This window comes from Meleagris gallopavo, chromosome 5 (genome assembly GCF_905368555.1).
Source record: "Meleagris gallopavo chromosome 5, MGAL_WU_HG_1.1, whole genome shotgun sequence".
Lineage (NCBI taxonomy): Eukaryota > Metazoa > Chordata > Aves > Galliformes > Phasianidae > Meleagris > Meleagris gallopavo.
Genome location: NC_139408.1, coordinates 18,818,341 through 18,831,222, shown reverse-complemented (window position 1 = coordinate 18,831,222; position 12,882 = coordinate 18,818,341). Strand labels below are relative to the sequence as shown.

The following is a 12,882-nucleotide window of genomic DNA, read 5'->3' as shown; positions in this document are numbered from 1 at the left end:
TGTACCTACCCCCCTTACTCTGCATGAGTGCCAGGAAAACCTCAACATTCAATTGCTTACTAGTTGTGTCAGTGGAAGTACACTAGAAGGTAGCTGGTGAGAGACTTCAGCAGCAACTTCCTAACTCTGCTTCACCTCTCATGAGTCCTGCGATACAGGCTGGATTCTTGGGGTTATATTACCTACAAGTAGCTCCACAAAGAATGTTTTGCTCGAGTGAAAATTAACATCTGCAGAACAGGAACAATTTTATGGCACAGTCAATATTACATTGAGAACATATCGCAGGTTGGGAGATCAAGGTTTGGTTTCGGCTTTCAGAGATTTGCTAACATCTCACAAGTCAGACTTTGCTATTACAAACTCTGCTGCTGGAAGATGGACAACCCAGGAAAACACAGAGGCAAGCAGTAACCACAAAGGGCCTCATAGGCCTTCAGAGCACTACTGCTGTGCAACAGACAGCTGTGGCTGAGCAGATCCAGGAAAGGACTGCATCCAGCACTGTGGCTCCGACCTCTTGAGAGCACTTGATTCCCAAGAGTCCTTCCAGCTCAAAGACCCTTGATAAAGAAGGCTGCGGGGTGACCTCATTGCAGCCTTGCAATACCTAAAGGGAGCCTACAAACAGGAGGCTCTTTGAAAGGGTTGATAACTGCAGGACAAGGAGAAATGGTTTTAAGTTGAGGAAGGGAAGATTTAGGTTGGATGTCAGGGGGAAATTCTTTACTACGAGAGTGGTGAGGTGCTGGAACAGGCTGCCCAGAAGGGCTGCGGATGCCCCTTTCCTGGAGGTGTTCAAAGCCAGATTGGATGGGGCTCTGGGCAGCCTGGTCTAGTATTAAATGGGAAGGTTGGTGGCCCTGCATGTGGCAGGGGGTTGGAGATTCATGATCCTTGAAGTCCCTTCCAACCCTGGCCATTCTGTTGTGCTGTGATAGAACAAGAATTACTGCATGTTTAACAAAAGCATCTCAGTTTCTAAGCCTATGCGCTAAACAACACAGTGGAAGCTAAGCAGTGGCAACATCATATAGTTGCAGGCAAAGATGCAGCAGAACTTGTGATTAGCCTTTGAAGTTAAGTTTGCATAGGAGCTTGGCTTTCCTTCCTGGAATTTCAGGAGTTTTTCCCAGGTTCGTAGAAGTCTGGAGGTGTATTTGACTGTTATTTGTAGGTGGCGTGCTGAAGCATCAAGCAGTGAATATGCTAGGATAACCAGGAGAAAAAGGAAGCAATGAGAAAAACAAGGATACTTAAAAGCACTCAGTAACCTCAAGACAGAGGTCTTTTAAGTGAATGCATACTTTTATAGAGGAATTCCTAATTTTCTGCTATAAATTCTAGTTGTTACAGAAAAAAAAAGATTTGGTAATTTCATTAGCCTTTTACACAAATTAATGGTTTGTAAATAAAAACTGGGCCACTGAAGATTGTTTTCATACAACTTTGTAAGATTGCTGTGCGTACAACATCTGGCAGCCTGGAAACTTAGTACACAGCAACACTGCATTAACATAAATACACAAAATCTACTTTGACTGCAGATTTTTATTGGTATGAGCCTTACAGTTTGCAAGCTCTGGTAGAACATTTCTCCTTCCCTTTGTTCTGGCTCTGTTGCTAGATTTTCTCATTCCATGTTTTTCCATTAAAAATAAAAAAGTAGTCAAGAAAAGAATTACCTATTTACAGATTTCATTACAGAATCGTGCATTCCCCACAGGCATTTGGAATGCACTAGACTGAGGTGTAATGTAAGGTAGGAGACCACAATGGTACTGTTAGTCCTGCTTATATGGAAAGTTAAATTCCCAGATCATACTCTGGAAGGGAGAAGGAAAAAAAGAAAAAGATAGCTTAATACTTCCACAATTTCCCAAAGCTTTTAACAGGAACACAGAGTTCTGAAGTCGTGATGTTTCTGTAGTCATATTACTTATTTTAATACATGGCTTTTATAATTATCTTCATGCTTTCGTTTCTTATGTCATCTACCTTCACACTCACCGAGGGACTGCAGAGCACATTTGCTTGCTACCTCACAAACATAGATCAACCTTTCAGCTGCCTCTGGACTCATTTATCTACAGCAGAGGCTTGTCATCATCTCCACACTGCACACAGACGATGCCTGAAGGTCACAGCCACCTCAGCCTCTGGTTAGTACCATGAGCCATGACACAGCCACTCCACTCTTCCCGAAGCAGGAGATAGAGGTTAGAACTAAAGAGCATAAGCTCAGCTCTAGTACTGTTTGTGTTAGAATCTTAAGATAAAATCCTCAAGCGGCAAAGTAATTGTCATGCTGATGTTCCACTTTTGTAAGTGGCAGGTTACTAAATCACTCACTTGTAAGTATCGATTATTTATCTATCTTTTATAAAATGTGATAAACTTTGATAAAACACTTCTTTACAGCAAGGGAGCAGAGCAGAGATAGCAGACTTGTAAGGAAGCTTTCCTTAGGGCACGAGAACTCTTTATCCCCAGGCATAGTAAGTCATGAAAGGAAGACATGAGACCAGCATAGCTGAACTGAGACCTGCTGGTCAAATTGGAGAGCAAGAAAGTGTACAGGCAGTGGAAGCAGGAACAGAAAACCTGGGAGGAATATGGAGATGCTGCCAGACTCTGTAGGAATGGCATCGGGAAGACCAAGGCCCAACTGGAACTGGACTTGGCAAGAAACACAAAGAAGGATAAGAAAGGCTGGAGAAGAGAAGGCTCTGAGGTGAGCTGATTTTCTGTATCTAAAGGGGGGCTATAAGAAAGAAGTAGACAGACTTTAGCAGGTTCTGCTGTGACAGGACAAGGGGAAATGGTTTCAAACTAAAAGTGGGAAGATTTAGATTGAACATAAGGAAGAAGCTCTTTAAAATAGGGTTGGTGAGGGCACTGGCACATGTCACCCAGAGATGCAGTGGAAGCCTTGTCCTTGGAGACATACAAAGTCAAGATGGATGGGGCTGTGAGCACCTGAAATAGCATAGGTTCATTGCAGGGGAGTTGGACTAGATGACCTTTGAAGGTCCCTTTTAACCCAAAAGATTGTATGATTCTATGATATATTAAACAATGTAAAGGCAATAATCTTTACAGATGGGTAGGTTTAGTACTACTTGTGAGTCTGGATCTGCTGCTGTATTTCTAGGAGATTTCAGCTGGTTCAGACAATCCCTAGAGCTTACTGATGTTATTTCCAAGTTGGGGAAACATTTCTTATTAACAAAAGGCTGCATCCCACTCTTCAGAGCACTGAGCTCTGACTGTTGAGCCCTAAAGCCTGGTATTTAAAAGGATAGCAGCCAGAGTTATTCTGTGCCCTTTGTTCCTGTACATGAAAGCCATTCATCAGACTGACTCTGCTGAGTGGCTAAACCCAAGCAAAACAACTGCAGCTGTAATAATTGTACTATGGTAATAAGCAGTCATTAAATAGCTTACAGAGATCGCAGAACATGCTGTCTCTACAAGACCTCTCCTCTCTGTCTTTTAAAGCAGCTAGTAAATCTAGTTACTTATTCTTAGCAATGTAAAGTCATGAATTCACAGCAAAGTCCAAGGAGAGGTGAAGATAAACATCTGAATTCAGACTGTCATCAGAAAGATTTGGGTCAAGAGTAATTTATTAGTAGATTCGATCCATCTCTCCCCTCTTTCATTTTGTGATTTATGCAGGAAAAAAACATAAATACATAATGTGCCTTAACATAATTCCAGTTTGTAATCTTCCTGTAGAACAGAGCTGAAGAATGCTCCTAATCTCAAGGGCAAACCCCACAAACCATTTTTTTTAAGCAATGAGCAGCAACAAACAAATAAATAAATAAATCTTCTGAAATCTACCCTACATCAGCAAAGAATGAAGGACAAGGAGCCTACCTGTCCTCACCTGAAGCTTCCAAACATGTAACATGGGTTTTATGCTGGCATAGTCCCTACTCGATTCTCCATTGTCCTACTGCCCCCACTGCATCAGACTCCCACTAGAGGGTTTCTCAAATGACAGAGCAACTTCATCAGGTTCAGTACACTTTTTTCTTTTTTTTTTAAAAAAAAAAAACTTCCACCACTCTGACATCATTAAGCTTTTAATACCTACAGTTCCTGATAAACTACTACTTTTTTGTTGAAACTGGATATAATTAAGTCAATCAACATATAACCGAAGTACCAGTTTGAAGATGAAAACTGAATGAACTTGCCTTTGTTCTACAAGAGTTTCAGTTTTCCAATTGAAAAGGTTTTAGAGCACGGGAACAGATTCAGCACATGCTCCAGGAAAGCCTGGTTGTTAACTGTGGAGCGTGGGTTTTATTTAAAATCTTTATAAAAAGACTTTTTAATATCTCACCCACAACTGTGTGTAATTGTTTGTTACAAACACCTTCCTGCAGAGACTCCGCTCCTGAACACGCTGAGCAGTAAAACCTGTTGGAAGTGAACACCAGAGGGAGCAGTAAACATTCGTCTCGTAGGTGGTTTTTAAATTGGAGACAGAACAAAAATGTACAGGAAACCTTGGGGAAACTTAAAAAGGTTACAGTGGTCAGTATATTTAAACTACAAGACGTTGCTAATCCAGTCTAATTCCCCACCAATACAAGGTCAGTGAGGAACAAGTGCAAGCATGCAGACATACAAACACGTATGAATTATGCAAGTTTATCTGTGCCATGCATCCCACCCCTTCACTCCACCTCCTGACAACAGCAGAAGATGTCAGACATTTATCTCAAATGCTCCGTGCATTTAGATGGAAAACATGGAACTGAAAACATATCCAAGACAGAGAATATAGATAAAGGAATGTTAAAAAAAAAAAAAAAGGGCATTTTCACTATATATATAATATGGATACACAACTCAAATTCTACATGAGAAAGAACATGGTTAAGAGACACAGAAAGAAAGAAGAAATAAAAGATTAGTATGCCAGTATATCAGCAGTGAACAAGTAACTGCAGTGCTATCCCAAGTATTATGCTGCTAGCCTGCCAGAGATTTAAAAGCACTTAGAAGAACAACAGAAGCATGGCTACAGCCACAGAAACGCAAATAGGTCAAGAAAACACTCCTGCTACACACTGATAAAAAAAAAAGTTTCCCCCAAGTTCACTTTTCTTTTTTTTTTTAGAGGAATTGGACTAAAGATAAAAATTCAAGTTGTCTTAGTCTTCCACTTTTGTACTACAGCATGCAACCTGCCACATCTAGGAGTTGTCAGGCCTATTTGTCACCAACAGGTGGAAAGCCACCAGGGCCCTGGCTTCAGGATGTGCCTAAGAGCACCAGCTCCCTGATGCAGAGCCAGAAAGGTTCCTACCAGATATACAAGGCACACGGACTGAATTGGTTTCCCAGATTGTCCTAATGTGAGTTGCAGCCTTCGGGGCTATGAAAGTCAGCTTGCTGGTGTAGAGCTCCACAGAAGCTTGGCTGACCACACCGTGCTAAGTGCAACCCAGACCTGCAACCACCTATCCTGACTGCAAAGGGTTCCTGCAAGCACCTGTCTAAAGAGCCAGGTGTTCTGCAATCAGGTGAGAAACTAAGCCGACCTGCAGCGGAAGCTTGCTTGGCAGGTGGCTTCAATGCCTGCAGGGCAATGCTAGTTAAAATTCACTGTTTTCACGATGCACTTCATTTAAAGAAGAAATCCTCCCCCACGGAGGAGACTTGCATATAAGGACTCTAGCTGACTGAAGGACAATCAGAGCAAGATCTGTTGCTGCTGAACTGCCGGTGATAAGACAAGGTTTTTACTACTGCAGCTCCACATTTTCTTACAGAAGCCAGCTCTTGCTATTCCATGCAGAGCAGCGTGCTGGGAGCACGTTTCTTACACGCACCAATGATGCCCGGTTGCTCAGCCATTCTCCAATACATTGCCTTTATGACTGAGTGAAAAACCTGCTTTTCCTTTATATTTGGTTTGAATGAGAAACAGCAGTGACTGGCAGCAGAAACATGAGATACTTAAGCTCCTGCCACAAGAACACACTGCCCCAAGGCTATCCTCACAAAACATTTTTTTCTAGCCCACAGCTTATGCCCCTGGACTAACACAGCCAGTCACTGCATTCACTGTGTGCCACTACTGGCACGCAGCTGAACGTGCTGTCTTGACTTGTAGAAAATGGCTCTCAGAAGTGTGATGAGGGAAAATCCAGACTTCTGGGTATTTGGTACCTATCTCATTCTGGCTGCTGTCATGCCAGGCACTTAGCACGGATGATGTGCCATGCTCTGAATCTGCACCATCTGCTGCTCGTTAGCTGACAAAGGCAGCAACATGCCATCTCTTCACTTGCTGTTGCTCATTAGCTGACAAAAGCCATTTTCAGTGTTCACATTGTTCTTTCTGCAATAATCTAATACGAAGATGTACAAAAGCACAAAGAAAAAAGGAAAAGAAGATGACAGAGTACATTAGGAGCTTAACTAAGAACATTATTGTACTCTTAAACCTCCAGGATTGAATCTTTCAGGACTTGGCCCTAATGCAATATGTCAGCAGGTAGGTATAAAGGTCAATATTAAAGATAATCTGTTTACCTCAAAATGTTTTGAAATATCTTAGCATATTTCTCTTTTGTGTTATTTTCCTAACCCTACGCCTGCTAACAGACTGAGAACGTGGAGTGGCTGACAGCACGCAGCTTCCATCCTGCTGGGTGCAAGCAACACGCACCCCACATACAGGTACACCCAGTGTATAACCAGAGCAGGACCCAGGAGCTATGCAATCAACAGCTGTAGGCTCCACAGGAAAGTCACACTGCTAAAGGCTCTGCACTTCTCAAGAGGAATCTCAACTACCATTATAAATCATCTACAGAGCTAAAGACCAGTAGTAGCAGTAGTTAAAAGCCCACAAGTGTTCAAAAGCAAACTGCATGACCCATACTTGAGTTCACAGGGTGATTAGCAATCCAGCTGATGAGAATCAGCAGAGCCAGAGGGAATGAGCAACAAAACTGTTTTCCATTTTGGGAGATGCACTGAAGATAGCAAGTTACTTGCGCTACTGAGTGCAATGGTCAATTTAACTACTTTCCAAGCTCAGTTAGTGGTTTGGAAGAAAAGTCAAGGAGATGCTCTTCTTCAAGGAAAATCACTTCTCATCTGCAGCAATGGAAGTCCCAGCATCAGCTTCTTCCCTCTCTCTTACACCTTTTCTCTACCCTCCTGCTCAGATAACATCTTTCTGTTGCCGCATCACCATGGCATAAGGCGAGAGTACAGGAAACCTTCTGTGTGACAAACAGCATACAGACAGCTGGCATGGGAAGTGTTAAATCGCTCACAGGTCAGGGCAGAGAGGAAGCCAGGAACGCAACAGATGGTATGAATTCTGGCAGATGCAGAAGATGAAGAAAAATCTCACAAGCAAAGTAATGTGGTTAAGAGAGATGGCCCTCCAAAGCAGAAGACAGAAAAAAGGAAAAAGGGAACAGAGCAAAGAGGAAACATGAATGGGCAACGTGCAGATCATTCTGCTCTTGCATTTCACTTCCTCCTCACAGCCAGAGCAGCACGTGTGGGCTCCTCATAGCTTTCTACACATGGGCAGCAGAAAACAAAAAGCATCTGAGCTGCACGTTTCCATTTTTTAAGGGTAACAGAGAGAACGACAGAACTCATCAGATATTACTGGACATCCATATTCAACCATAAGGCAACGCAAAAGGGAAAGACTTTGCACCTGATGGCACACGTGTGAAGCTTCCTCCGTGGGTAAGCCAAAATAGAGCACGTTGCCTTCATAGAGACACCAGTCTGCAGCACCATCTGAATTCAGTAATCACACAAAACACTTTAAGGCAAGGTGAAAGCCTTTAAATGTGAACTAGTTAGTCGATGAGGAATTGCAGACAAAGCAGCTTACAGCACGGCTTAGGGTAGTAACACACTGGGAACTCAGCCATCTCACACTGCTGAAGGAACTCATACAGCTTTGTCTCCGCTCTCAACAGCTCAGCTAATGCGAAGCAACATCACAGCAGAAAACAAAGGACACTGATTTTGCTGCAAGGTAAGCTTTAGTAAGCAGAGCCTTGTTCTGAAAGGTGGAAGGTAACAAAGCCTAGCCAAAAATAATAAATAAAAAACACATACATACACACCTCACGCACACTCGTCAAGCCTTGTCATGCTCTAACAACACATCCAAGCACAGCTGCCCTCCCTTACAGAACCTGACACCAGAACAGTGCTGCTGGTGCAGCGACACAACCAGATGTGATGTATGCACATCTGGAGCGTCAGCTGCTCTTACTTTTCCACTGCTGTTTCTGCACCCAAGAGGATCAGTTCCTGGGCTCCTACATCCCTTTCTCCCACACAGTAAGGTGAGCAGACCCATACATTAATTACACTGCACATCTTTAAAAGCTCTTTGGTTCAGCTTCAATTACTGGAAAGTGATTGCAGAGCAGATACTCAAACACTGGAGCAGGTGTCCAGTGAGGCTGTTAGCAATCCATTCTCAGAGGTACTCAACACTTGACCAGACAAGATCCTGAGCAACCCTGATCTGAGCTCATCCTGCTTTGAGCAGACCAAATGATATCCAAAGTCCTTTACAGCCTCAGTTAATCCACAAGCTTGTCTTTACAGATTGGCACAAGCTGGAGGGAGCAAATAAAGTGATTTTTCTTCCTCCTTCACACTTTCCAGACAAAATGCTAGAGTTGCCTTTCCATGCCTTGGATCCAACCTAGAAACTCTACCACCATTTCAGGACTGGTAAGCCAAACTAAATTTTCATCACTTTCTGATGTAAAGGACTAGCTGATGACAGATATAACAGTACCTCAGAAGAGTGGGCCCATTTTCAAAATTAATCAAAAGATATAATAATCAAAAGAGCAAAACAAACTTTTTTTTTTTTTAACTTGCATATACTGTATGTCTTTATCAACAAATATACAAGGGCAGCTCTGAAAGTAATGCTTCCTATTTCATTACACTGCCCTATGACATCAAAGGCAGCTGTTGGTGGTATGGCAGTAGAGGTTGAACCTTCCCACCAATAGTCCATTACATTTTGCTGCCGTGTGACAGATGGCAGCAGAGGGGCAGACTGACAAAATGGCATCTGATATGAAAGTGCAGATGAAGCAAAGGTGTGGCACTGAATTCTTCCATGCAGAAAAAATGGCAACTTCTGACATTCATTGACGCTTGCTGATCATTTATGCAGACCAAACAATGAACACGAACACAGAGAGACAGTGGCTGGTGCGTTCAGCAGTTGTGATAGTGGGTCACCTCCACTGGTGCAGGTTTTAATGAGCACAGCATGCAGGCTCTTTTTCACTGCTGGCAAAAATGCACAGCTAATGGTGGCAGCGACTACACTGGACTATGCTGAAAAACAGTGTTTTGTAGCTGAGAAATTGCTCTATCAAACAGTGTTATTGTGCTCTTCGTATCAGCTGTGGTTTCTGTGGAAATTATTAGGAGGCACCTGTATAAATAAGTGAATTGTCCCTTAAGCTATTAGCAAGTTTATGCTCTTAGATATAAGCCAACAACTAACACCACAAAGCTCTTCCAGCCTTCTGCATAATTCCCCCCCCCCCTCCTTCAGAGAGGGCTCTTATCCCTTTGTCACACCTGCCAGAGGGGGACCATGATCACAAGAATCATTTCTTTTTGTGAGCTTTGTGATTACTGACACAAACACACACGCATGCACCTCGTGCACCTGCATGGAGTGCAAATGCAATGGTTGGTCCACTAGGAGCACAGAGAGTTAAAAGTTGTCTACTAAAAATGAAAAGGAGGGAGATGCAAAACAGGCAGTCTGAAGCTCTGTAGACATGTTACAGAACCTTGTTTGCATGAATATTAATTTTTTGTTTGGATATTCAAACGAACTCTATTTCCATTCTGTTTTGGCTTATCTGACCTGTTAACAGCAAGCCAGCACAGGATATGACTCCCTTGCTCCCCTGTTGTCTTCAAATCTGTTATGACAAGAATAACTTTTATGAACTGACACTTTGCAGCTTTTTATATTTCATTGTCAGCTACTGTACTCATTATTGTTTGCAGTTCACTATATCCAACTGGTTTTGGTAAGAAAGTTTCATACAGTCAAGCAGCACATCTTCCCGTTCGTGATTCATGAGCAAATGTCCAGCCCAGTCTTCATTACTTCATTAAAAAAACAAAAAACAAAAAAAACACCTGTCCATAAGATTAATGAAAGCCTTCGTTACAATTTTCTAGTCTAACAAGTGGAAGCAAAATTCATGCAAGGCAGAGGATGGCAACATTCTCAGAAAAGACATAGAAACTCTGTCTTTGTGCCTTGTAAATACAGAAAAGTAACTTAATTCAGCTAATTTTAAGAAGCCATGACTAAACTCCAAGAGAAATTCCAGTTGCATACTCAAGAGCTAGGTAACCAGGAACCTGCAAGTCACACAGCTCCTTTTTTCCACACATCTGACTGGAAAATGCATACTGAACTTTGGACATCTTTTATTCTTGTCCAAGCTCCCACCAACAGCAATTCTACCAAGGCTTAAACAGATGAGCACAACTGATCAGTCCTTACAACACCACCACCAAATTAAGTTGGCTTCAGTGCTACAACACAAGCTTGATGCTTTTATAAAGACTACAATGGATCAGGTATTTTGTACTGATACATTTAAGGCCTTAGAAGTAGGAAAAAAGCTCACTTGCTTAAAGCAGAACTATGCACATGGATTTCCACAGCACAGTTATTAAAGCCCCCATTACTTAAAAGGAATGGAAAACTGGGATTAAAGACGAGGCATAAAGAAACAAACATTTAACAAAACGTGTTACTTTTAGCAATGAATTTAAGAAAATATTCTTTTATTCTTTATTCTACTCCACAAGTAAGGTTAGTAATGTCCTTGAAGTGTCCTGGGAAAGGTAAGGTTCTCATAATGAGGTTTAAGATGAATAAAATCTCTATAAAGCACTTACATAAAAAAGAAACATTTGCTGGGCAAAAAGCACTCAGTTATCAGAAAGTTCTCAGACACTTCAGAAGGATGTGAAGTTTGTGGCCTTGTTCCCTCCTAAACATGGTCTCATGACGTTTTGCCACAGCATAATATCGCTGCCTGGGTACTATGTAGCCCTAGAAAGCTTCTTGTTAACTAAAGGTTGGATAACATTAACTAAAACTTAATTAATGCTAACAAAAGCATGACATCACAAAGGAGGAGATCAGCCTTCCTAAGCTCCCTAGAAGTGGAGTGCTGTTGGGAGGATTAAGACATGTAAACATTATCAGCCAATTCATTGTTTCTTTTCCAAAAAGTTACTGTTTAAGTTTCAAAGGGCTAAGAATTACCAAGCACTGAATTATAATTGGCCAATTTGAAGAACCTTAAAGATGTGAAATAATAGGAAGGGACCTATATTCTTTAACAACAGAGAAATCAAGAAATTGGCAGTGGCTTCATCACTTACGTAGCATATACTACAGAACACACCTCTAACACTACCAGACAAGCCTTGTGGTAACAAGCACACCGAGGTCATAGCAATGGTCACTTACGGCATTCCTTCTCATCACTGTCATCGAAGCAATCTGGCAACCCATCGCACTGCCAGGCCCCTGGGATACAGCGCCCGTTGCTGCACATGAAGTTTCCAGGTATGTTGCATTCATTTGTGAAATTGTTCCCAGGCAGCAGCTGGCTATCTGCAACAGCAACAAAAAACAAGTTTACAGGGTATTAAAAAAACAAAAACAAACCTTCTCCTTCATAAGGTCTAAACACAATAGGTAAGGCCACAAGAACTCAGCTCCACACACTCATTCTTCTGTCAGACTGATATTTAGCTCGCAGATTTTTCTTTCTTACTGCAGCTAGGAGCTAGGTAGCACTAATTCACACTAGCTTTTCAATCAAGTTCTAAACATAGTGATGCTTGGTGTCAGCCTATTGCCCTGGCACTCACCTGTCCATGCAAGGAAAGCAGACAGAATGTTACTAAGTTACTAAGTGTGGAGACGCTTTAGCAGGAGGAAATTGGAGACTGAGAAAACAGTAAGAAGGCAATCTATACATTTGCTTTTAAGGTTGTAACAGCGCTAGCCAGCGATTTTCATCTACTTTTCATTCTATATCTGTGCACTGTTTTCAGAACACAGGTATTGCAGTAAACTTCATGGAAGGAAGACAGATAATGGCAATTATTTTAATAAACAAAGAGATTCAACCACAGGTCCAAAACACAGGTTGGACTTGGAGGACTGATGCTCCCAAAAAAGGAGCAGCAAGATAAATGGAATCTCAACCCACCACACTGTAGGAAGCTGCAAGACGAGGCAGAGGATGAGAGAAAAGTTTCTCTTCCCATCTTTCTGCCTCGTCTGAGGCATTATGCTCCAAGTTCACATTCTCCTAAAAACCAGCAACAAAAAACCTTCCTGCATTAAGATGGGGGTGTCACTGTGCCCTTATAACACTGCAAAGTTTTACATCATTGTTTCAGAAGATGCAGGACAGGACTGCTTTGGGAAGTATTTTTATACCCATTTCTGCCCCAAACAGTTTCCTCTCAATTTTTTTTCCTGGCAAATGTGTGATTCTCCTGGGATGCTCAAGAGTCTGCCAGCACCAAGTGGTTACCTTAATGGAAATTTGCCCTGAGCTGCTGGAAGACAAGATGATTCAGAAACAAAGTTGAAACTGAATCTTGTGAGGCAGATGTGGCAACCTGAGCCACCAGCTGGACTCCAGAGCCATGTGCAACATCCCTATGGTAGCACCTTCAAGAAAGAAAGTGACAACCCACAAAAAGCAAGCCCAGGCGATTTAGCTGGCTATTTAGTCTGTGCTTTTTACTCGTTTCATTCACCCTCAGTTTATTTCC

The 12,882-nt window shown here is 42.1% G+C and overlaps 1 protein-coding gene across 3 annotated transcripts in view; it reads right to left on the bottom strand.

The window, feature by feature from the left end:
* LDLRAD3 (low density lipoprotein receptor class A domain containing 3) overlaps positions 1-12,882 on the bottom strand; it is a 115,492-nt gene that overhangs the window by 64,391 nt on the left and 38,219 nt on the right. For all 3 annotated transcript variants that reach the window (XM_031553511.2, XM_085224579.1, XM_085224581.1), the window contains exon 2: positions 11,558-11,704. In XM_031553511.2, coding sequence (XP_031409371.1) covers positions 11,558-11,704 — 147 coding nt within the window. The remainder of the gene's footprint in view (positions 1-11,557; positions 11,705-12,882) is intronic.